At 45.0% G+C, this 25,114-nt stretch overlaps 3 protein-coding genes across 3 annotated transcripts; 2 read left to right on the top strand and 1 right to left on the bottom strand.

Annotated features, from left to right (window-relative positions):
- The first annotated feature begins 117 nt into the window (after positions 1-117).
- Positions 118-3,663, top strand: sar1ab (secretion associated, Ras related GTPase 1Ab). Its single transcript, XM_057047129.1, has 7 exons — positions 118-621; positions 1,441-1,511; positions 1,708-1,827; positions 1,903-1,968; positions 2,042-2,145; positions 2,246-2,377; positions 2,582-3,663. The coding sequence occupies exons 2-7, from the start codon at positions 1,454-1,456 to the stop codon at positions 2,696-2,698; spliced, it is 597 nt and encodes a 198-aa protein (XP_056903109.1). The 5' UTR covers positions 118-621; positions 1,441-1,453; the 3' UTR covers positions 2,699-3,663.
- Positions 3,664-3,927: 264 nt separating this feature from the next.
- Positions 3,928-6,238, top strand: tysnd1 (trypsin like peroxisomal matrix peptidase 1). The gene is made up of 4 exons (XM_057047927.1): positions 3,928-5,195; positions 5,284-5,414; positions 5,493-5,678; positions 5,834-6,238. Exons 1-4 carry the CDS (start codon positions 4,144-4,146, stop codon positions 6,034-6,036), a joined length of 1,572 nt encoding a protein of 523 aa, XP_056903907.1. The 5' UTR covers positions 3,928-4,143; the 3' UTR covers positions 6,037-6,238.
- Positions 6,239-7,056: 818 nt separating this feature from the next.
- spock2 (SPARC (osteonectin), cwcv and kazal like domains proteoglycan 2) lies at positions 7,057-23,912 on the bottom strand. The gene is made up of 10 exons (XM_057047928.1): positions 23,618-23,912; positions 16,109-16,154; positions 11,951-12,065; positions 11,501-11,606; positions 10,754-10,862; positions 10,512-10,646; positions 10,028-10,246; positions 9,499-9,561; positions 8,524-8,655; positions 7,057-7,965 (listed from the first exon to the last, which is right to left on the bottom strand). Exons 1-10 carry the CDS (start codon positions 23,804-23,806, stop codon positions 7,820-7,822), a joined length of 1,260 nt encoding a protein of 419 aa, XP_056903908.1. The 5' UTR covers positions 23,807-23,912; the 3' UTR covers positions 7,057-7,819.
- Positions 23,913-25,114: the final 1,202 nt, after the last annotated feature.

Genomic DNA, 25,114 nt, shown 5'->3' with positions numbered 1-25,114 from the left:
AAATAAAATGAAACGATTGTCTTACACGTCTGATCTGCAGACGTTAGATGTGACAGTTCAGCCTTTGGTGTAATGCTGCCATCTAGCGGGGGTGCGCAGAACTACCTTGCTAACTCATTTTCCAACTGTTGCCTCTTAAAATCGTTAAAAATGGCACTTTCTCAAAAAATAAACAAAAGGTGATGTCGAATTAACGAGCAAAAAAGTTCATTGTTAAATTCATTGTCGAATATTTATTGTTAAACAAAAAGCGGTCCTAAAACATGATGCCACCTTGATCAGTTACTAAAGGAATAATTTGAGGCACCTCTGTATTATTTTCATATGCAAATTACACTTATCCGAAAATATAGAGCTTGGACTGGCCAAAATCCAGTGCTATTTATTTATTTAAAATTAAAAAGCGGCAAGTAAATACTTTGAAAACAGTGTGATGGGTATTTGATGATTTTTATTTTCTGAATGATCAGTAATTGTCTTCCACCGTGTATAAATACTCAAAGCACATCAAAGACATTAATAACTCAGGTGATGACGTATTTCCGGTCAACTGTCAAACTTGGTGGTTGGAAACTGCACCAGAACCCATCTGACGGAGGTCCGTGTGTACACTAATCGGAGGTAAACCGCCAAGTTATATGTTTTATTTCTTTTCCCGAATTTAAATCACCAAAAAGTTAATTTTCGGCTTGTGGAGCCGTGCCCTTGATTGGTATTTTCTTTCCTGCGCTCGGGTTGTTTACTAAGTTCATTGTTACCTGGCGGCTAGCTACATGTGAGTGAAATCACTGGAAATTCACTGCAGTTGTCAAGCTCAGCAATTACGCTGGTGTTTGTTTTTGTAAGGATATTTTGAGACTTGAACCAAGTCCGCTTTGTTTCGAACGGGTTAGCCTAGTCAACAATATTTTTATGCCATTTAGTCCAGTGAAGAGGGTCGGAATTACACTGACTACACCTGGAATTAGATGGCACGGGCAATTTAAGATGTCATTTCACAAAGATTTTGCTACTGAAGGCTGCGACAAACAGATTGTGACTCTGGGAGTGACAGGTGTGTGTGAGTGAGGGGGAAGCAGGGGGCTCAGATCAAGTGTCCTACCCACAACCATCATATAAATAGTCCGAGGAGGGTCAGCTTGAGCAAGCGAAGGGCTCCCAGAAGGAGCTAGGAAAACTCCAAACGCTGTACTTTGCAGCTTGTGTGATTATGGTCTGCACATACCAGCAGAGTAATCCAGCATCAGGAGCAGGAACGTGATTAACGGTGACCTTTGGTAGAGGGTTCTGTAATGTGTTCCTTCCTCTCATTCAGTGGATTCTCGGTGATGCGTGAGGTCTGGTCCAAGTCCCTCATCAACACATAGGAGAGGCTCCATTTCTGTTCTCCATTAATGTGTCCAAATCTCTTAATGCGCTTCTATCATCTTTTTTTCTCAGGCACCCGAGAGAAATGTCGTTTATATTTAATTGGATCTACAGGAGCGTCAGCAGTGTCCTGCAGCTGTTGGGTATTGTCCACAAATTTTCCCAACACCTTAAATTAATGATAATAACACATTATTAGATGTATTGTCAAAATGTTTATACAATAACAGAAATCCTCCCATTGCGGGATGACTGTAGGGTCTCCCAGTCATTTTCTTTGTAAATATTAGGATGAAATTGTTTATGATACATCGAGCTCAGGTCTGTGTCGATTGACAGGTTTATACAAGAAGACTGGGAAGCTGGTGTTCCTTGGATTGGACAACGCTGGGAAAACAACCCTCCTGCACATGCTCAGAGATGACCGGCTCGGACAGCACGTTCCCACTCTTCATCCAAGTACGACCAGAGATTATGACAGTTTTCCCATTTAATTTCCTATTTACAGGCTGTTTCTGTTTCTGTTGTTCTCAGCATCAGAGGAGCTGACCATAGCTGGGATGACCTTTACCACGTTTGACCTCGGAGGTCACACACAAGGTGGACACAAGAAAAAGGCACTTTGGTAAACAGAGAGATAACACTTACAGCTTAACCTCTGTTACCTCCACAGCCCGCAGGATCTGGAAAAACTACCTACCTGCTATCAATGGTATCGTCTACATGGTGGACTGTGCTGATCATGAGCGACTAGCGGAGGCTAAAGTTGAACTCGATGTGAGATAATCGTTTTAATCTTAGCAAGTCGAGACAAAGCTCTTCTTTGCTCTTAGTGATATGAACCGTTCTGTAAATTTATTACGCTCCCTGTCTGCAGGCATTATTAACAGATGAAACCATCTCAAATATCCCAGTTCTCATCCTGGGGAACAAAATAGACCGTCCAGAGGCCATTGGCGAGGACGCATTAAGGGGAATGCTCGGTCTACATGGACACACAACTGGAAAAGTAATGAATGCTCCACATAATGACTGGATTGTGTAATTTTAAGCCTTTTCTCATGCATTTACAGTAATGTGTGCTTTTGTACAGCCCTGCAGAATGCACAAAGCTCAGATTTACAATACTGCAATTATGCTCCAGATATCTGAGCAAAGTTTTGGGATGTGCGTTAAAATGTGTATTTTGAAAGCGTTTTTGTTTCCCCCTCAGGGTAAAGTGTCACTAACAGAGCTGAATTTGAGGCCAATGGAAGTTTTCATGTGCAGCGTGCTGAAGAGACAAGGATACGGCGAGGGTTTCCGCTGGCTCTCTCAGTATATCGATTAATTATATTGAGCAATCACTGTTTGTTCTGATAACCTTAGGGTTTACTGTGCTGACTTTGCACACAAGACTACCTGATACATAGAAATTTGGTTTGGTTAAATATCTAGTATTGAAGGTGCACACAAGATAAGATTTTCATGTATTGTTTCTTGTATATCTTTCATTTTTTTTATGCAGTCAAAGACGCCAATATGAATCAAACACTCTCAGTCCAAGTTTAAGGTTTGGATCCTTAAGACTGAGTTATTCAGAATGAATATTTCACCAGTTTGTCTACTGTACGAACCATGTCATCACTTTGAACTGGTTCTGACCTGGTTTATATTTAGCTGCTGGTGTAGGATTACAGTGACGGTCAATTTAGTTTACACTTTTTTTTTTTTTGGCATAAATTCTCCTTCCTTGGTTGAGGTGAATGCATTTTTAAAATGTATTTTCTTCAACTAAACAGAGCAGCATTAATATTTTCCAATAATGGGGTGTTTCATCTTGAAAATTAAAATAGTATCGGCTATGGACAAAGATATATTTCTATTCCAGTTTTAGTATTTCCCAGCCGAAGGCTATTTAATGCCATAGAACACAGCAGCTTCGAATTATTAACTACACCAACAGAGAGAATGGATGCTCACAGAAATATTTACATAATCCATACATGGTTTCACAACTGTAAATTGCTGTGAAATGACTTGAGTACTTAATGATTTGTGTCTGCTCATGAAGTGGAATTATGAGAGTACTTGTGTGGTGCCTACAGACAGTCACAATATATGCATGGAATTACCTCAGAGTGTGATACAATAGAATAATTTATATAAATGTGCTTTATATTGTATTTATTCTTTTCAAAAGAATTGGCTGTTCTTCCTGTTACAACCGGCCACTTAAGGAATGTATCTGCTACAGAGGAGTGTCCTTTTTAAAGGAGGTATTATTACATTTTTGAATAAAATATAAATTAAAAATGTTTTGTTCGTTTTTAAAGGTTAGGAGGGAAATTCTGCATGTAAAAGGACATTGTGACATCAAAACATTAACCAGTAAGTGCTTATAATACTTTTAACTTTATTAGAATATAAAATATAAATACAAGTGGAGACAGAAAGGTCTTAAAGTACACACGGAAACTACGCAACAGTGTGCAACACCTACCAGTTTCTGATTGGCTACGAGATTTATTTAATCTACATTTCAACCAATCAGATCAGCCCTTCGGAATCGTAGACCAATCAGACTCGACCAGGAAGTTGGCTGTTAGCATAGTTCGGTAACAGCGATTTGGTTGGTATTTAAGACATTTTTTTTTTTTTAAAAAAAAGATTAGTTTCTCAAACCAGAATTACCACCGCGTTATTTTCGCAAATGCATTTAATGTGATGTTTTACAACGACTGTCCAATGTTTTGAAGACGTATCAGAGGGGTAAAGTTCGTTTCTCTTGTCAGCATGGAGTTAAAAGAGGTAGAGAAGTGCTGCTGTGTAGTGACTTTAAATGAAGCTTTTTCAACCCAAACATCACAAAGCTGCAGCGGGGTTGTCGTCCATCCTCAAACTGGAACCATCATATGTACTGGTCTTCCGTTCTCCCGTTTTGTCACCGACCCTGACCAACTCTCAGCGGAACATACTTTCTTATTGCCTCGCAGCTTCAGTAAAAAACTTAAAATCCGTGTTATCTTTCCCGACGTAAGCCACCCTGTAGAATTGTACCCCCCAGGGAGCAAACCAGCTCACAACAGGGAGGTTTCAGCCCAATTGGTGGCGCTTTTTAACTGCTTGGAGTTCGAAGAGGCATTCCAGACACTTTTCCAAGAAGCTGACCATTGGCGTTTCCATGGTGATGAGGAGGACAGGGAGCTGATGAGAGATGCCCGGTTCCTCAGCTGGTTTGCAATCCTCAAGACACGTGAAAAAGTAGATGGCCTCAGATCAGAGTCTATTCCCTGGCAGAGCTGTTCTTCTCTCCAAAAGGGTGACCCGGTCCTTGCCTGTGGCTCACCTTTTGGCTCTCTCTGCCTCGATCTGTTCATCAGCACCCTCAGTAGAGGTATCGTCAGTAACCTCACTGGGGAGGACAATGCCGTCATCCTCACAGATGCCAGGTGTTTACCAGGCACTGAGGGAGGAGGAGTGTTTGTGGGGAAAAGCACCGACGTGCATCTAATTGGGGTCATAGTGTCTCCTTTTTGTTGGAAGGCAAATGAGTGGATAGGGTTGACTCTTGTCTGCTCGGTCCAGTCGATATTCAGAAACATCATCCGCTGCGGGAGCCTGCAGGGTTTGCTGTGGGATGTTTGGCCCAGCCCTGTGCAGTCAAGCCTCTGCATGTCCACCATGATCCATGAGTCAAGGGTTGCGAAATACCCCACTGTGTGCCTGGTGGAGAGCGGGTCTGTCTGGGGTTCTGGAGTTGCGGTCACCCCTCAGCTTGTCGTGACCTGTCGGCATGTTGTCAATGGGAGGTTGACGGTCATCCTGAAGTTCCATCATAACCACAGGTGGGTTACATCGATTTCTTAGCCTCTATCAGGAGGATAGCTAATCACAACAAATAAATAATTATGGATTTCCGTTTTGCTTTTACAGATTTCTTGGTATCATAGGGGATGTGCTGTTTTCCACCAAACCATCATCACCCTATGATTTGGCTTTAATTCAGATGAGAGACTCTGTTGCAGATGTCGTGATTCCTCGAATGGCCAAGAGATTTGATCAAGGTTTGATTTCACACGCCTTTTCTACATTTTTCACGTGTTAATTAAATGAAATTAATCAGTGGCAACTTGTTTTTGCAGGTGATTCTGCAGTAGTGGTGGGGTATGGCGGTATGGGTCCCTACTGCGGTCCATCCTTGACCTCTGGCATCATCTCCAAAGCCATTAGATCTAAAGATCAACTTGTGATGCTTCAGACCACATGTGCAGTGCAGTCAGGGGCCAGTGGGGGCGCTGTGGTGCAGAGAGACTCGGGAGAGCTCCTTGGTAGGAAACTGTGCGCTTTAAACTGTTAAACTCTTTCATATCAGTAGGGGGCATGTAAGCACCACTAACCTAAACTCACGGATTTAAAGAGCATGCTCATTGATTGGGTTTTCTGCAATGGCGTATTTATAAAGGAACGTTTTTATTATTTGCAGGCATTGTATCCAGCAACACAAGGGACCTGGCTGCCAAAGTGACCTATCCCCACCTCAACTTCATCATTCCAGTGACTGTTTTCCAGAGGTTGTTGGAACAATTTGACCTTAAAAAGAACATTAATGTGTTCCAGGAGTTGGACGCCACAGAGGCTGAGGTCAAGAAGGTGTGGAGGCTCCAAGGAACTAAAAGTAAACTATAATTACAGCTTAAGTCCCGTATAATTAAACCTATGATGGTGTTTATAAAGGTAAACTGGAATATGCATCACAAAATTGTTTTTTTTAATATAGACACCCAGTCATGTGATACAGTATGAAATATTTAAAAGATGACGGTAGCAGGGTAAGCTATTTTAGTAACGGTGGCGATTGCATTGTAACAGTAGTAAATTAATGAGAGGAGTTTGTTGTGTCATTTCATCACTTTTTTGTGTCATTTCATCACTTCAACAAATTTGTTGATCCTAGATCAGGAACACATGATACTCTGTGCAAAGATTGAACTGGGATGTTACATGTGGCCTGTTTTGACCCAGCAGGACAAATATGCAGCTTAATGGGCTGACAGGCTGCTGAAAATGATTGGTCCCTTTGGGTGAGCACAAGACTGTGTCAGGGATCAGGAATCGAGATGGCGGCTATTGTTGCCAAGCTTACGCACTTACCGCTCGACCCAGGGGGACACTGCTGTCCCTGGTTACATCTGAAACTGAGAAATGGCGCTTGGCAGGTTTGGTTGCTGTCGATTTTAAGAGTTACAGCAGGTTATCTCCACCCTCGTCCCCAACGTGCATCCGTTTAGGCTTCGATTTCTTCGATTTGTGGTTTTCAGCGGGTATCACGAAGGCTAAAGAGAAAGTTGCAAATGCACCGCGCTGTGAAATGTGCTGATATATAGACCTGGATCCCATTTCTGCTCAGTTCCCAGAGCAATAATCTACACTCCACTGCAGCAGGAGGTGAGGCAAGAGTAGAGGTGAGCTGACTATAACCTATTTCCCTCAAAGGACACATCAGCATGTCTTTGAAATGGAAATTCTGGCTGCATCCAGTCAGGTTGACCTTCAACTTCTAAGAAAGTAGTTGGCTTTGCTTTAAGACTTGACTTTAAATTGGTGACTGCTTTTTTTTTATTCAAGCCATCAAGTCTAAAGTCATCAAAAGATGTATATAGGTTTCAAAAACAGATAATAAAAAGAGACAAAGCTCAGATCCAGATGTATGGTCACCAGCATGGCCACATAGACCAGTTTATTCAGTTTTTTATTAAACACGAGGATTGATCCACATTAAGATATGCTGCACACACAGCTGAGCAGTGTGTTCCGCTAGTCTTCCAAGGCATCGATAACGGGACTAATAGGTGATCTGTCTTCGGATACACATATTATATACAGGATAAAGAGTGATACTTGACAACCTTTTTACATTACGCCATGGATGAGACAGCACAACTGTCACATATGAGCATGAAAATGATGTTTTCAGTACTCTAACACAGCCTCCTCTCTCTAGTGCCAGTTTTCTGCCTAAATACAAAACTGGTTATCTATATTTTGTTAATCTACAGGAAGAAAAGGTGAAAGAAGCCAGTTTAGATGAATAAAATGGAGTCAAACTCTCTCTTTTTTTTATATGCAAGCACCTGCAAATGCTCACTGTCTATTACGCAACAGCAAAATAAAGACGGTTTAAAGGACACAACAGAAGAAAACAGTTTCACAAGTATGGAGGACAAAATTCTGTGAAGCAGACTCTTAGATTTCAGCACATATATAACCCCCACCACCCCTTTTTTAGAACATCCTCTAACAATGAATGCTCGCGTTACATACACGTCTTCCTCCGCCCGCTCTGTGCAACCCCTCCAACGGTTTTCTATGAGACAGCGTTGTTCTGCGTGTGATGGCGTCACCACATCCGTCTCTCTGCATGATCTGTTTATGTGTGTGCGTGCGTGAATACTGTCGAGGGTGGAACCCTCTACCAGATATAGCCCCCATCGTCTACCTCTCCCACCTCTCCCTCTTCCTCTTCAGCCTCTTCTGCAGTCTCCTCGGCTTCCTTCTCTTCCTCGTCCTCCCATCCGACGGCACTGCCGGTGTCGCCTGAATATGCCATTTCATCGTCTGCAGACACACACACACGGAGCAGATTGAATTAGCCACTGTGCCCATTTTGTATCATGAAATAAATTCTGTTGGGTAAGTCTTCCTCTGAACTTTGATGGAGTCCCTTCTAGGCCGGTGAGGAATGTAGGAATTAATTTTAAAAACACTGATTGTGGTGGGGGGAGGAGGAGGAGGTGCGTGTTTGACTTTGTCTGGATTTTAATAGCTGTTTCTGTGCCAGGCCAGGGAAGCCATTCTTATCAGACGTACGTTCAGTCCAACCGGGGCTCATTTATCCTGAAAGACTTTTCTCATAGTGACAAGCAGGGCTTTAGAATGCAAATGACTCTGGACACATGAATGTGCCACCAGTCCTGCAGTGAGTAATGATGCAGCGGGCCGCCATGTTTTTACATAAAGGGAGCCTTGTGTGTGTGTGTGTGTGTGTGTGTGTGTGTGTGTGTGTGTGTGTGTGTGTGTGTGTGTGTGTTGGTTGAAGTGGTCCAAACTGCTGCCTATATTTTACAACTTCCAGGTTAAAATTGCGTTTATCGGTTCACGCGTTTGCAACCTCACCGCAATCTGTCTTGCCACGGGTTCTGGTTCCGGCTACTTCTCCGCCATTTTGGTCCACGCACCAACACTCTCCCCTGTCGCACTGCAGCTTCCTGTAGAAGCCGTCCTCATCGCAGCTGGGGATGAATCGCCCTTAAATTCGAAGGCAAAAAAATTCAAGGTGAAGCAGCATTATGCATCCCTTGTTTTACACCAGCTCCCCTCTACCCACGCATCACATCACATGTGTAACGTGGGGCAGATCATTCCATATTCCATGAATACAAATAGCGCACTCTTAGGGAGGAAATGGGAAAAGAGCAAGTTGTAATATCATAGACCACCAGCATGGTGAGCGTCTGTGCTAACTAGCATCATGTGTGGAGAAAGTAGAATGAAAGTATGTGTGTGAGAAAATGAGATGGGACAACACGACTGTCTAAAGTAAAGCATATCAATGAACAGTTGGCGCAACGGCTGCTTTATCTTCCCAACAGCTGTTCAAATAACAAAAAAAAACAACCCCAAAACACACTTTGGGAGTACCTCAAACTTCCTGATGTTCTAAAACATCCAGTCTTGTTTTGTTGGACGTGGTGGCGACGACAGGTTTAGCATTAGCTGTGCTAATGGGGCTCCAGAATAGACTACAGGTTACTTCGTTTATACTCTGTGTTTGTTGCCTTTTGTCTTCCACTCACTTCCACTTTCTATTTTTCACATGTGCAGATGTAAAAGAATGAAATAAATCAGATAAACAGGTGAATGCAGGCAGGATCGGGAGAAATTTAAGACTATTAATCTGCAGCTATCTGATAAAGCTTCTTGCATTGTGCTGTTTGCAGGATCGCTTGAATAATCTAAAAACAATCGTAATTTTATGGTCATACGAATGGGCTCAAAACAATGGGAAAGCCGTTGGCTGCTTGTGTTTAACAGATCGGGGCATCGCCCTCACCTCCCTTTCATTCTCTTAAAATACTGTTTGACACCTACCGTACTTTCTCTTGCCTCCGTCTAGTATCTGAATCCTCTCGAGTTCGGTCAGACACGGTGGCTCTTCAAAACAAGGAACAAAGTTCATTAAATTCAGAGGAGATGATTACGATTTAACGTTAAACGTGTTTAATTCATGTTTGGAAACGACCTTGTTCAAATGTGAAAATGAGACCCGTCTGCTTCGCCCTGCAACAGTTTAAAGTTGTGAGAGAGACCCAGTTTCTGCTTGGCCGCTTCGCTGACACGCCCGATCTGCGCGAGCGGCAGGACAACCGAGTTGTCAACAAGCGGGAGGGATGTTTATGGCTCCTTGCGGTGACCGTTACAGGCCACCGGGGGAGGGGTGGGGAACAGGAGGGTGACAAGGAAGGGGAATACTGATGAAGCAGTGGTGGCAACAGCTGTGGGCCACTGAGAGGATTGCTTCGTCGTACGCACGCACCAGGGGGATCAGGTCAGCGTGGGTCGGAGGAATGAAATCTGCGTACGCCACCCACTAGTGTCCCACCCACCCTAGGATACTTACTCTCCCTCCAGAAACAGAGGCACCATTCAGCGGTGGAGACCTTGCCATCCTTGTAGGAGTCGCAGGAGTTGAAGAAGGGCCGGATGCAGACCTCATACTTGTCCAGGTTGATGGCCGCCAGTTCAGCCTGGTCCAGATACAGGTCGCCGTTGGTGTCCAGCTTGGAGAACATCCAGCCTATGGAGTCCTTACAGCTTGCAACTAGGCTCCTGTCCAGGACTGCAAACACAAAGAATGACAACAAACGATGTCACTCCTATTATCAAGGGGGCAGCTGCACAAACAATAAAATGAAACCTGAATAAACGCTTGGAAATATTTGTTGTTTCGGGCGCAAACCCAGTCCAACATGCCACTCTCTACACATGCTCCACAATGCTTGTGTTGTTGAACGCAGCACCATCAAGTTAATTGCTTAGACCTTTTTAGCACACTGTAACTAAAGTGCTTTGACTCCCTCTCAGGGTCCATTAAACAGTCTGACCTGATGTGGTGCTGGCTGCAGTGGTTCTGGCACCACGTTTGCTATTGTTGTTCTGCTTGGCGTTGGTCTGCAGGAGCTGGAACCAGTCCCTCAGTCGCTCCCCGAGATCTGCCAAATCCTGTCCAGTACAGCTCTCTGTGGAGGCTAGAGGGGAAGAATTAGAAGAAAAGATCTCATTTGTTGCACTATAAATTGATTGTAAATTCATATTTAGCATCACAGTAGGGTGGGTTTGTTCCTACCTCGTTTATTCTCCTTGGGTGTGGGTGCGGCAGTTGTGCAAGGACACAGGCCTGTGCACTTCAGGGTAAGGTCTTTCCCAGTAAGACACGCCTGCTGCTCCAGCTTGCACTGCAGCGCACATACACACAGGCACGGCGAAAGGAAAATGAAATGCCGTCCCAGCACGCATGGAATATTCATGAGCCAAATGATTGTATAGCTTAGCGTAAATCTTAGGCCTGCTCCTAAAGGCACTTTCTAACCTCAACATGCACACAAGGTCAGGAATAGCAATCCCGAAGACAAGGCCCAGATCAATAAACACGAGGGAATCTGTTACCACAACCCACCAATCGGTCCTTCTGAGGCCATATATCATTGCTTTTTGCCCCCTGAACACCCAACCACTCAGCTCTGAACGTGCACAGCGGTGTCACACTTCCTTTCAGTGCATACTCCTCGCTGTGCCCAATCGATAAGACAAAGCTGTGATTAAATCTGCGGTATAGATATTTCTTATGTACAGAACAGTGCGCGGGATTCGCAATGCGTTTATGAACACACAATGAAAAAACATGCATCTTTATTGGGGGGATGCTTTGAGGATTCATGGATATCGATCCTCTCATGTTTCACACCTTTCCTTTCGGGGGTGGGGGGGGGGGTGTAGGAGGAGACTACGATGCACACTGCTGCAGAATCCCTGCTTATCACGCTCAAACCCTCCATCTGCAGACCTCATCCCAGTTGGGTTTGGTTCCGCGTACCTTCGAGGCGTAGTTGTGCCCGTCCGATCCACACACGGGCCCCGTGGAGGAGATGGGGCAGGGCTGACAGTTTCCATTAGGGGACCGGAGAGCAGGCTGCTTCAGTCTGCGGGAGAGAGGACAAACACAAGCACCTCAGCACCGTGGCCCAAACAGCGACCGCTGCGCTCATCCGGGGTGCAGAGACGCAGCAGCAGCAGCGATCTGGACATGGAGGAAGCAGCTGTCCGCTGAGCTGTCCGTATGAATTAGCTTATCGTTAGAGAGCAGGCAGCCACGCGCTTCTGTGCAAACAGGTGTTACTGTTGTTACCGTGGGAGCGACCAGCACAATCCAGCGGCCGTTGTCATGGCTCCGTTGGGCTCGCGTTTTTAGTTGCGTCATGAAAGGAGGTTCTCGACGGGGTGCGGGTCTTTTGAAAGTTCATGCCTACAGGCTGCACACACTCACCTGTGCTCAAGCTTCTTGCGGTTGATGCAAACAGCTCTCTGGTATCCCTGGGCGATGCAGACCTTGTGTTGGCTGCACTTAATCTTTTGACACGGGTCCTTGGTGGTGTCTACGTCTGTGGAAGAGCAAGAATAAATGGACTGAAGACGTCTGCTGATGAATCGTCACTGTTTCACACAGGTTTTACCCTGTTATTATCTGCCATCAGTCTGCATCGGCAGTCTCAAATCCCAAATCTCTCTGTTAGCTCAGCACAACCTACGCGCCAGTCTGAATTATCAGCTCGGCGCAGAGCTGCACTGCACTATTTCACTCCCCGGGTCTTCCTAACTGGTCAAAGTGACCCTTCTATATTAAGTGCATCATATCTTTGACATCGTGAATGCCTGCTTTTTCATGCCAATCTGCTGAGATGAGCATATTCAGCAATCTGAACTGAAGCCTGTGGTCTTAACGCCCTCTCCCTCATCCATCAGGCTCTCCTAATACTGGACCATGTGTCAGCTCACAGCCCCCTGAGATTCCCTGTTTCTGTTTCATCTACCTGGGCCGCTGCAACCGTCATATCATAAAAGCAGCAGAAGTTTCTGTGAAATCACAATCTTTGGTCAGCATCGAATGACACCCCCACTCTCTGGTCACTCTGTCTGTGTTTGCCTGGTGAGTGACAGCCTTTGTTAGCCTTCTCTTTTGTTATTTCCTGTCTGCTTTTCCCTTTGCGTGTTTACTGCGCAGCTAATTAACACTAGCACTGTAGCAAATTCAGGTTGCGTCAGCCAATTACCAAACACTTCCTGAAACAAAGGAGGATATGGAGATGGGGGTACAGCATATTACAGAGGGGAGTGGGCACTCAAAAACATCTAGTTATTCAATTGCAAATTAAGGCAAAAGTAGCAGAAAATCCTGCTTTCAAACCACTGGTAAAGAAATCTTGTTGATAGCGACAGGCAACAACGCTGGCACCGCTTTGTGTTGTGAACACAGAAGCATAAGGTGGCTGCCTGAGCCTCATGTTAGCTTAACAGGCTTCCACAGATTAAAGCATTGCCTGCAATGATGACGTTTCCATAGCAACGGGCTCTTTGTGGTCCGCAATCATTTCCAGTCTGAGTGTGATTTGCAGCACGTTTTTGTAATTCTCTCCACCTCTGATTTCTCTTGATAAATTCCTCTTTTGCTTCTCTCTTGATTTTAACTTTCTCCCATTTCTTGCCCTGCCTGTCGATCTCATCTCATTCGCTCGGTTTGACCCCTACACACCCACCTACTTCCAATTTTTCTTTCCAAAATCTCCATCTTCAGGTGTTAAGCCAGTGCCCACAGCCAAAAGAATCCTTCCTAATTAGGCTCCCTCTACTGTGCCTGAGATTTATCCACACAGATTAAAGATAACAAGAGCAGCCTAAAGCCACATCCTCCTCATCAGCCTTCTTATCTACTATTTACACACTCAGTCTCTAATATAATCAGAAATAATCTGTTTCCCTGTTTGCCGTGAAGCCTGACTTGTCTCATTTCTATAAATCTAAACGAGGGGGAAAAAAGCTTGAATTGCATCTTGGCTGTTCCGTGAACTGACTAAAAACTAGATTAGCACATTGTGCTGACAGCAGTGTGCAGTTTCTCCCTAATGTGCCCTAATCAGCTGCTTTTAGCTAACAATGCTAACAACAACGACGTTTCTTCATGTAAACTGAAGGCAACATCATTTTCTGCTCCAAATTCAGACTTCTGCCTTTAAATGACCACCCCATTAAGGAGAATAATTGCCTTAAGTGGTGCTTTTTTCCACCAGAAAACACAGAAGGGTCCTTTAGTTTTATTGTTATATACATGACTCATGGAGGAACATGAACCTCTTCCTGCTGTAGTGCATTCTTCCCAAGCTGTCAGAGGTTTAATGTTTAGGAAGGCAAAAAGATTTTATTCACTGGAGTGTAGAGGAAACATTCTGATCTCATTTAAGCGGTACCAGGTGTCCTAAAGAGGGACAGAAGGGAGGACAATAGAAAGATTTTGTGGAGTGTACAGGGGAGCGAGGGCAGCAGATGTGGCTGTGCGGGGACAAACTTGTGCGTTTCCTCCTTCCATTTGCTCTGATTTGTCAGAAAAGCTTCTGCCGCTACCACAAATTAATAGCCAAACAAAAGAATTGCGTCCTCCGTCTCATTGTTTGCCTCAGAGAGAGGGAGCGTGTTTGCTCTTACAGGGCTAAATTACAGCCCTTCTCCCACGGTGTTTACAGTCCTGATTCAATCAGCCGCCTGATTGGTGGATTGAGTGAGAAAATCGGCTGCAAATTAGCCTGACCTCTCTCTCCGGTTTGGCACAATGTGAGGCAGAGTGGAGTGCAGCGCCTGAATGCAAATTTCCACCTCAGCCCATCTTTGGCATTTACAGCCGGTGTTTTCAGAGCAGCGGCAGATCAAAAGCCTCCCACCTTCTCCGTGACGGGATGGAGAAACGAAGCCCGCAGGCTCATCGGGAGTGAAGACATCACGCTGATTTAGTGACGTCTCACAGGGACAAATCTCCCTTTCCTGCCGCCGCTTCATTAGGCAGCTCATAAAGGAGGACAGATCAATGGAGGGCGATAGCACAGTTGCGTCAAAAAGGGCGGAAAGCGAAATAGGGAAGATGAGGACTTTAATGCCATATGGAATGAAAATAGTGACATGCTGAAGGCATTTAAATAAAGCCCGACTGGAGGTTTATAGGAGCAAAGCCCTGGCCTGAGGGTGATCCATCATGTGTCCGACATGCCAGAGTAAATTTGCTAACTCGCCACAAAAGATGCTCAACTTAGGATAGTTTTAAAAAAGAAGGTTGCGGCAAATAAATTTGTCATTTGCGAAATTGGTGAAAATACATAAATGTGCATGTTTGACTTTATTCATCCATCAATTTGCATCAGTTGATGCAAAGAGGAATCAACTTCTTTAAGGAAGCAGTTATTTAAAAGCGTAGGTCAAATGGAGAAATGATCTTCTCCACGTGCGGTTTCTTGAATACAGACGAATGTTGCGACAGAAGAAAGAAAATAAAATAGGAGCAACCAAAAATAGTTACCTTGGGAAAAAAAAGGTGTCTACAGGTATGAATAGTAGCTGCGCTTGCCTGTATGGAAACCGACGTTTTCTGGAATTCCTGGTCTTTGTTGCAGGAAAAGCATAAATAAATAATTTCTGATAAACCGCCGGGGTACAATAAAGTGTCACACGCCTCAGTAAGTTGCCCCTGAATTACGCTCCCTGTGATGTTGCATGTGATTCGGCAGATTAACGACCTCTGCCTCCGATTCAGCTGAGCGAAGGGAGGTGAAGGCGTCCTCCCACTCGATCCGACCCTGTATGCATCTGAGCCTACTATCGTCCTACTCTCGGCCTCACGTCAGCGGGAATGGCGATAATGTTGGTCGCTCCGCACTCAATCAGAGCATATTAGCTCCCGCTGCTGTCTCACACTCTTCTTCTGCTTTTATGTCTCACTTTGGGATTTCATTCAAAACCATAATTAGTCCTTCATTAAGACCTTGGGAAATTGTGTTAATGGACTCTGCCCTTCAGCCGGCATCATCTGGGCTGCAAATCAACCGAATGTAGTTGAGGCCATGACTGCCATGACTTCATCTTGCTCGGGCTCAATTACGGCTGAGGGGGGGGTCGGAGCGGAGGCTGCAGACAGACTCCCGCTGGACAGGAACGAGGAATCGCAGCAACGTGGTGAAGGTTCGCCGATGTTACGCGTCCCCCGAGGGCGGCACGTTAAATCCGCTCGAGCAGAAGAAACGGGGCGCTAACATCTTCCAAGCGTTTTACCGGGGAGATGACACAAGCGTGGACAGCGAGCGTGACGCCAGCACTCCGAACATGCACACTGTCAAATGTGTTCACGTGCAGCCGGTCTGGGAGAGGGAATAAGCCTGCGCATCCACACAAACATACAGAAAAATAGCAAAAACAGTCGTAAAGGCCTGACAAGAGATTTACAGAGTTGTCCGAGTATCACATGGGACAATAAACGGAGGAGGGGCTGGTTGCTTTACTGCAGCCGACCACTAGGGTGCAACTGAGATGCTCTCACAACATTAGGTTGTGATTGAATGGGGGTCTGATCACATGACCGATATCTACCTAGAATTAGTTTTGAACTTACTTTCATTAGATCCTTGATTTTCATCCCAAGTTCGGACGTAATCATCCTGCAGAGACATGAAAACAAACACTCTTTCAGTGGCCGCCAGGCCTCATCACATTAGTGCAGAGTTATTATGCATACCATAAAATATTAACACTCTATCATCTTTGAGAGGCGAAGCGCTTTTCATTTACTCTGCACACTCGTGTTAACATACACATTAGTCTGAAGTATGATAATTAGCAGAGTGACTCACAGATGAGTGTGGACTGTGTTGTGTTTCTACCCTCGAAGCCCTGCCCCCTGAGTTAAAACGGTGATTTCTTTTAAGACTCTGTGTGTGTGTGTGTGTGTGTGTGTGTGTAACAGAGGAGATAAAGACAGGCCAGACAGAGGAATCTGGAGCAGCGTTGTTGAAAGGCTGGAGAGAACTGACCTCTACCTCCTGGTGAAACGACAGCATAGGGAAAGAAGAGAAACCGCATTAGTCATAGTTCTTGACACAGTTGTGGAGCTTTCGTTCATTGAACAAACTGAAAAAAGCCGGTGAGGACGCAGAGACATATGAGTAAGATTTCTGCAGCCCCCTCCCTCCTTCGCTCTTACTCATCACGGCGAAGCCTGGCCCTTCTTCTCTGACCCTCAATATCCTCATCACTACGCTTCCATTCACCTCTCCACAGCACCCTCCTGCAACGAAGCAAGCGTCCACGTCTGGACTCTCCAGCTGAGCTCTGTGGATGCGACGACTGATGGAGCAGCGTGTAAACACAGGGGGGCCTTGAAGGGTTTACAACCCTGTCATAAATCAGGCCTATTCTTTGCTTCCTTTGCTGATGCTCTTCTGTTATTTAGCAGCCTTTTATGGATTTGTGTTCCATGGAAAAGGGAGTGGTTCTGATGAGATGACAAGGCTGGACAGCATCGACTTTACACACAACAGATTGTGGGGAATTTATGTGGAGAAACATGAATTCTGAGGTCTCCAATCTGCCTCCAACCAGGGGAGACATGAGGAGAACCCTTAAAGTAACATTTTCAAGCTCACAGCACAGTAAACCATCACGTTTTGTTACACACCAGGTTCTTTCTTTCTGTTGCTCCTTTGTTGAAATAGTTTTCTCTATTTTCTTTCAACCATTGCTTGTGCTGATGCTTTATTATTTCTAAAACCGTGGATAATTGCTGAGGATCTCTTTTAACTCTATCCTTTATTCACTTTCCTCATTTTTTATTGTACCTTTTGAGTTCTAAATCACTCTAGCTTTGGATTGCTGGGCCGTATTTTTTATTTTTCTGCCACTGTGAAAAAGAAAATCCGTTATTTCAATCCATTTTACGAATGAAATGCTAAACGTTATCGTCTCATCCCAGCTGTAAAAGTGAAAATTCTCAAAATGAAAAAAACAGGCATCATCCTCCCATCAGACTAGTTTTTGGCCTCAGCCAACAGACTCACACAGAGCTACAATAATAAGCCGATGATTGATAGTCATTGATGGGGTTGGCCGTTTCCTGCTAAATGCCTTCAAATCCACTCTGTGTTGACTCCGGTTGCCCTCAGAGAGAGGTAGTGCCACCCCCCCACCCCAATCAGCAGCTAAGGGCATGCTCTCCCGTGGAGACCTATTCCAGCTCATCTTCCAGGTGTAGGTTCCTCCCCGACCTTTGAAGATCATCCCAATATTTGCGGATGGAAACATCAAACAAGGACTGAGTGCAAGCACGTTTGAACATCTCTCTGTTGTCATGGTGCCAGACTCTCCATTCAATTAATACGGCAACTGTTTGTGCGATAACAACCCCTGAGAATCAATCACATCGACTGCGTGGACGAAGAGGAACGTGGGGCTGATAGAGGCGATGCGGCGCTCTGGAAGGACAAAAAGCTGATAATGAAAAGAGGAAATGACTGGATGGACATGTGAACGTTCAGATCAGATGGAGCCATTTAATCAACAAGATCCATTGTTGAGAGTGTTGTCGAAGAGTCAGGGGGAAGGTGACTGGACGGAGGTTCAGACCTTTGGAAGGAGGAAATTTAAGTAACTGGAGCGACTGTCGTGACTTTTACACCTGTCTGAATTGGAACGATTTATTGATCATCTCGCTCATGTAGCAGCAGGTCGAAGCTCAAGTGTGCCTGAGGTCAAGGTTGAATACTGTAAGGAAAGGAACGTCTGTGTAAAACACACACACGGAGGAGGAGACGTTGAGAGCGAAATAAAAAGGAAAGTGCATTTGGACTGCAAAGAAGGAACAATTACAGCTGGGAGTGCTGCCTCTGCTGAAAGTTTCAGATCGAATGAATAATTTAGATGTTTTTTTATGCTTCAGTTGCAGATATAAAACACACTGCATGTATCTGGATCGCCTCACACGGATTCATGCACCAATAATCACTTTTGTAGCAAAGGTAAGACATAAAATGGGCTCACTCTCCATTCTTGTTATCATTTCCTCCATATACTGCGACACACAGACACGTGCACATACAGGGACGGAGCTAAGAGGGAAAGTAATTGTACAGTCGATCCACAAAATGTCTGTGCACTCATGCCAGCCCACCTCACTATCTCAAAATAAAATCAGATTTTGCCTGTTCCAAGCCCTGCAGGGAATAAGAAACAGTCTCCGTCTTTGAGGAGAAAACGCTACAAACGGCGAGGACCTTTGAAAAAAAAAATTCAGCAAAAACGCTGAGCTGAGGCGAAGAATGAACAACAACAGAAAATCAATGAAATTATCTAGGACACTGGAGAGGAGGACACAGAGGCCTGAAAATGGGCTCATTGTCATATACAACATGTTAAAGATCTGCCCGTTTAGCAGGTGGAGCCTATAGTTTATGATAAAACCCTTTGAAAATAGGTTGCAAACCATCCTCTGCAGCACAGCAGAAACTCTATATTTCATGACCCAAATACTCATCTGATCTTGCTGAACTAGAACTGCACTCCCCCACCCATAAACAATAGCAGCATCAAAGGCATCCACGATCAAATTAAATGATAAAAATCCAGATTCTCTTGATAAGAATCACGCCAAGAAGAACCTTTTTCGGAACTGTGAGCTCACTTCATCACAAATTCAGACGGTTACCACACAGAAAACTGTTCCTCTGGTCCCTGACCGGCAGATTGAGTCGCCAACGTCTAAATGGTCAATGGATTCTCCATTTGAGTCAATGAGACCACCAGCAAAAAATGTAGTTCCACACCAGAGCTCATATCACACACACACACACACACACACACACACACCACACACACACACACACACACACACACACACACACACACACACAAAACAGAGACAGCTTATGCTTTATTGTGTTTCCCCAACACCGTGCATTAGATCACCGACCTCGACAACATTGAGAGTAGCGAAGCAACAGTGTCCTACATGCGTCCTTCACTTACAGTCCCTGGGAACTACTTTCCCAATGTCACCAGTACTTGTAGCACCTCTTTGTTCATCCACCCAGATACATCCAGATTTAATCAGCTAAAACTTTTTAGTTATTTAGTGGAGCTGTCGCCCCTCTTAGTTATAACGTGTGTGAGGGAAGGTCTGCATGGTGAGCTCACTGCAGGCAGGTGCAGCACACAGCCCGATGTAAACGCTCTTGTGTTGCCAACACAGAAGCAGGTCACTCTGAGAAGCCATGCATGTGAAATACAGCAAGCACGCCGGGAGTTTCCTGCGTCTCCTGTCACCTGAATACTTCATGAGGCCTATTTTTCCGAACAGATGTTGGCTTCGCAGTGATAATGTATGCAGTTATGTGCAAGTTTATCTGATAATTCATTTAATAATCAGCGTCTCTCATTAGTTAGTAAGTCATCGCAGGCTCGGCGGCGGCGCCACTTGTGTCCTACAGCAGTGGGGAAGCTGCTGCAGTCATGCAGTCAGGGGAAGATGAAACACTGTTTCCTTTTTCTCCCCACCTTTAACTCAATTACAGCCCACCTAGGACACTAGTAGCCGGCCAAGATACCCAACGGTGAGACCGGTAATCCGTCCAAATGCCGAACAACACCCAGACCCGACGCTCAAAGGACAAAAAGACAAATTCCTCGGGCTTTGCCAGCAGAGCCGCGGTACAGATGAAGAACGACTCATGACAGGGCTCAGAAAAATGACCAGATAATCTAATGGGTTTCTGATAAGCTGTTATCATAATTCAATGCACTAGCGCAGGCTGAATAGTCCATCCTTACATCAGAGAGCGGCGTGCACTTGCAGCAGCGACGCCAGACTGACGTGGATAATTTACTCCTCATCAGAAACCTCCTTAATGGAGGCTTTGGCTCCGGCCTTACAGACGCCATTATCCACAATTATGTTTTGCATGTTGTCTTGACATGACGAAAGGCCGCAGTAATGTGTGAACCTGCGTGCACAAGGTGTTAACATCCCGCTGAACTGCGGCCAGTTTCCAGAAGAAGAGGTTTAAATCAGTCGGGAGCCAGACGTTGGAGCAGAATGTGTTTAATCCACTGGCGTCAGGAGATCTGATGGTTTTCAGTGGTACGTGAAGTATTTGCGAGGCTACATTGTCTATCTTTTTGGTTGAAAGATGAAGTGAAATAGTGGCTGAATGCATGACTGTGCACAACAGGGCCTCTTTTCCATCTTTTAAGAAAACGATATACATGAGAAAAAGAAGATTCTCGTCATTTCAGCATATTTGTAGCGTCACACAAGATGGATGTTGCTCACTGTTGCGTCCTCCTCATCACTCAGTTTGAGGACCGTCTCTTCCTCTTATCAACAGGGAAAAAAACAACGATTTTACAGCCTGGCAATTTTATGGATGATAACATTTTTACAAAACTAGCTCAATTTAGTTTGTCTTTACTAGATGGCTGAACCAAATTAGATCAGCCGTGTACAACGCGGAGCAATTTAATTTCTACTCGATTTACTGGTTAGTCAGTCCACTGAATAGTGGAATGATCCAGCCGGTGTGTAATTATCCTTTTAATTGAGCCTTTGGATTTCTGACAACAGAACATACTTTATTCAGCCACTGTCAAAAAATAAAAAATAGGAAGAGAACCCATCAAGTGACGCACGAGGATAAAATCCAGGAGCTCCTAGCAAGATATCTGCCATGATGTTCATCTACGAAAGCACCCGATCCTGAACCCGCAAGCAGAACATGTGCGGCATATCTCGGTGACCTCTAGGGGGCGATAATATAGGAAACAGATCCCGGGTTAAAGTCTGCGGCATGTAGAAGACCCACAGTCCTAAAGAAGAGTAAATAGAGGAAGTGATTGCAAGAGAACAATGTATGAGGTTGTCTAGGTAGCTGGACGTGATGGGGAGCTACCGATGGCTAAACTGTGCACTGTCCTTTGCCTGCCATCTGTTTCAGAGTCTCTTCTGTTGCAAATTTAAGCTAAATGTGAGTTCTCAGGTTTGGCTATCCTCCCCTGTTCCGATGTTCTCCCTTATTCCCTGGATTTGAAGCATTACTGGAATTAAATGTTGAGGGCACCTGTCAGATTAAAGGATTGAAGGTTTCCAATTCTATTATTTGTTGCCTGTAAAGCGGATCTGCTCGTGTTTCAGGGAAATAAAGTAAATTGAAGTATGGGAGCACTTTTTCTGCACAGGGAAAAGCCTTTCCTCCTGATTTTGTTTTCACCTTCGGTAAGTAATGATAAATATGAGATAGCTCTGCCGCCTGTGGGTGATATATGAGGGTTTGAGTGTTTGCACTGATGTGGGGGGGGGGGGGGGTCTCATCTCTGGTGTGGTGTGGCTTTGATTATTGCTTTCCTGTGTTGGATTAAAATTCAACAGTCAGCTCTCAGAGGACTCTGCATGTCAACATCAGTTTGTGTAATCTGATACAACAGCATCACTGGAAGTCACGGTTCCCGTGGCAATGGTTCCCGGAGACGGAATTGTTCGTTTTCCAGTTGTAATTTTTCACCAGCGTGATGCAACATCGGATCAATTCATTATGCTGCTACTTAATAATCCGCAGCCCTCATTAAGAATCTTACTTAACATTCTCTTTGAAATGATCTAAAAAATCTAAATCCAAAAATGTTTTACAGCGCTTCCTCCAACCTTAAAGCGGGGCCGCTGATGGGGATAAAGTAATCAAACCCTCAGCGATCACACTCTCTTTCACATCACAAGGCTGCTGTTGCTACGGTAGCGAGCTGAAATTATCGCGGCCTCCTCCGGCGATGCCCCTGAGAGGGTTGGTGGCTGGCTTCAGTGTTTTCTCCCGTCAACACCATCATCATCGGCGCCATCAGCATCACTTCTGCCGACGCAAGTGCACAGATGCAACAGCCCAAATGAAATCACGCTTAATGTCGCTGCATTAGCGCGCTGCACACTTAAGTTGGGCGGCGTAGGGAATAAGGGTCCTAGAAAGGCTGTTGCACAACACCTTCAGTGATGATGATGATGATGATGATGATGAGTTTCAATGTGATGTTGACGCTGATCATGATTTCCTCTGAGTCATGAAACGAATCTCCATATTTTCAGTGTTTTTAGTGTCTTTTGACGCTGATGAAGCTGATGGTTTTCCCAGCAGGTGGAGCAGCATCACCTCATCCCACAATAATTCAGATATTTAACACTCCAGGCTTTCACTGTGACGTGACATTATGGAAGAGGGGCCCGCCGGTCTTTTCGAAAACGGGGGCGCCTCGGTCTCATGGCTCACATTGAAACGCTCATGTTTCAAATCCAATAATGATACCTGTCGAGTGCTATAGCCGCTCCGGATCAATTACAACCCAGTTAACGGGAACCTAATCCAACTGCACCGTTCTCCAAATCCTGCTGTGATCATTAGTAATCATTTCACAGGGCTGGAGGCAAAGGTACGTCCATGCAACAACAGAGAGGGAAATACATCACTGCTCGTATACACCCCGCAGGCGTTCATCAGTCCCAGCTACCCGGCCTGCTCCCAACAGCAGGTGAACGGCTGCGACCATCAATCCATCGCGGTGCTTTTGCATTAATTGCCCCGATCTGTTGTTTGCAAACCCTCCCTGAGGACACATTTGAGAACAGCTCGGACCCTTATTAAGGACAGTGTGATGGAGTGGGTCTCCTCCCTCTGTGAACAGGACTGAGGCGTAATTGCATTTACCTAAGCAATAGGCAGGGTCTCCATGTGACCTGCATCGTCCTGGACAAAGCTCTTCCAACAAAACATAGTGGTAGAAAAACACCGTTTCTCTTCCATCCCACTCCTCAGGAATTCTTTCATAAGACAGTTGAAAATAAGACATGGAGCTCTAAATAACATCGCTGTGGGACTTTTGATTTTAAAGTTTGTATTCTAAAACACGCAGGGCCTTTAAGGCTGCGTAATAGGCCACGCAAACTTAAACATTATCTGGTCTGAAACAACTGCAGGAGACCCAGGTCCCAGCAGCTTTGTTTATATCGTATTGCCAGTGCGGCTTGGTGTGCCATTAATAAGAACTCTGGACTGCGCATCGCCGTGCGCCTCTCGCTGAGCGCGGCTGGACTTACGTCTCTGAAGCGATTCCAGTGCTTTATCTTGCGGCTGTACTGTGAAATGGTGGACAGCCACTGCTCGTCTTCCATGAAATTCCCCGTTTTTTCCGCCTCCTTGACGGTCTTCAAGTCGCTCTGGAAGGCAGAGTCTGCGAGCATCACCAGCGGGATCAGGAGGCACGCTATATTCGTAATTCCCACCATGGCAGCGGTCAGAAAAATTCCCTTAACTCAAGCGGCAGCTGCGTGTTTCTTCCTCTTCTGTGCGGGGGAGGATGCTCGGGCTGTGTTTGGAAGTACCAAGTGATTAGCCTGGGAGAGGGAGAGAGAGGGAGAGAGGAGAGCAGGAGGGGCGGAGCTAGGCGGGGAAAGTGTTAGAAATAAGATAAAGTTGGTCAGAAAATCACGTGATGTCAGGAATTCTGACCTTAATATAATAATAATTCATTTTAATAACAGTCAGTTGATTTCTCCTATCTTGACTGACGTGATCCAGGATTTATAGATGGTGTCTTAATTAAGGGAGCGTTCTGGTGTGAAACCAATCAGAGGGTCTTTTCCTTTAGGCCGGTGTTTTGATTCAATTTTAAGTGCGTGAGCAAGAATGAGGACGGAAGATGATCATTTTCACTTTTTTTTACCCAAAATTATTTTCCTTTTTATTTCCTATTTGACCCCAACATCGTACAATGCAGCTGCTCGGTAATGTTGACAATGATAATGTTCATATTGATAATGAGTCTTTAATTACACCTTCACTCAGGATTTATTGACACTGGAAATGCAGCTGCTTTGTGACCCTTGTGAATCATTCTGCTGTTGATCTCAGGTGCTGCAACACCATTATATATTTATTTGTTTATTTTATTACAACAGAGAAGCAGAAGCACTCTACATCTCCTCGCTTCCCCTGAGACATCCGGTGGCACCATATCAGTGATGCGCCGCATTAACTGATGTCATGTGTATTTCACCCTGAGAGGAATTTCTTTGGGGCCGTGTTAATAAAGCCCAGCACCTAATCTCTCATCTCGATGCACTAAGACTTACCGGCAAAGAAAGAGGAAGCTCGGTTCATGGAACGCTTGTGGGATTTGACGGGAACCTGCGTCCGGAAACACAACAAAGAAGGTCCCTAATCCCTAATCAATGTCACATGATCAAGGCTGGGAGTCAGGTCCAGAACCCACAGAATGACGTGGTGTGAAGGGCCCGGGGAGAGAGACGGTGGAGGAGGATGGAAAGGTACCCCGTGGAGGAGAGGAATGGTAGGGGGAGGGGGGAGTGTCAGGCAAGCTGCTTAAGAAGCTCACCTGTGAGTCAGAGTAATGGGATTTCATTCCCGTGGAGGTCTGATGCTCTGGGATGCAAATGGGGGATTTAATTGAGATGTCTGGAACCAGAGCAGCATGGGGACGTTAATAATCTTTTTTAATACATGAAGAAGAAGAAGTGTATGTTATTAGTCCCAAACTGGGTATATTACTGAGTAAGCTGCTCAAGGGTACCTTG

Source organism: Takifugu flavidus, chromosome 11, assembly GCF_003711565.1.
Source record: "Takifugu flavidus isolate HTHZ2018 chromosome 11, ASM371156v2, whole genome shotgun sequence".
In the NCBI taxonomy this organism is placed as follows: domain Eukaryota; kingdom Metazoa; phylum Chordata; class Actinopteri; order Tetraodontiformes; family Tetraodontidae; genus Takifugu; species Takifugu flavidus.
The sequence above is the reverse complement of the archived record's forward strand: the minus strand, read 5'-3'. Positions and strand labels throughout refer to the sequence as shown.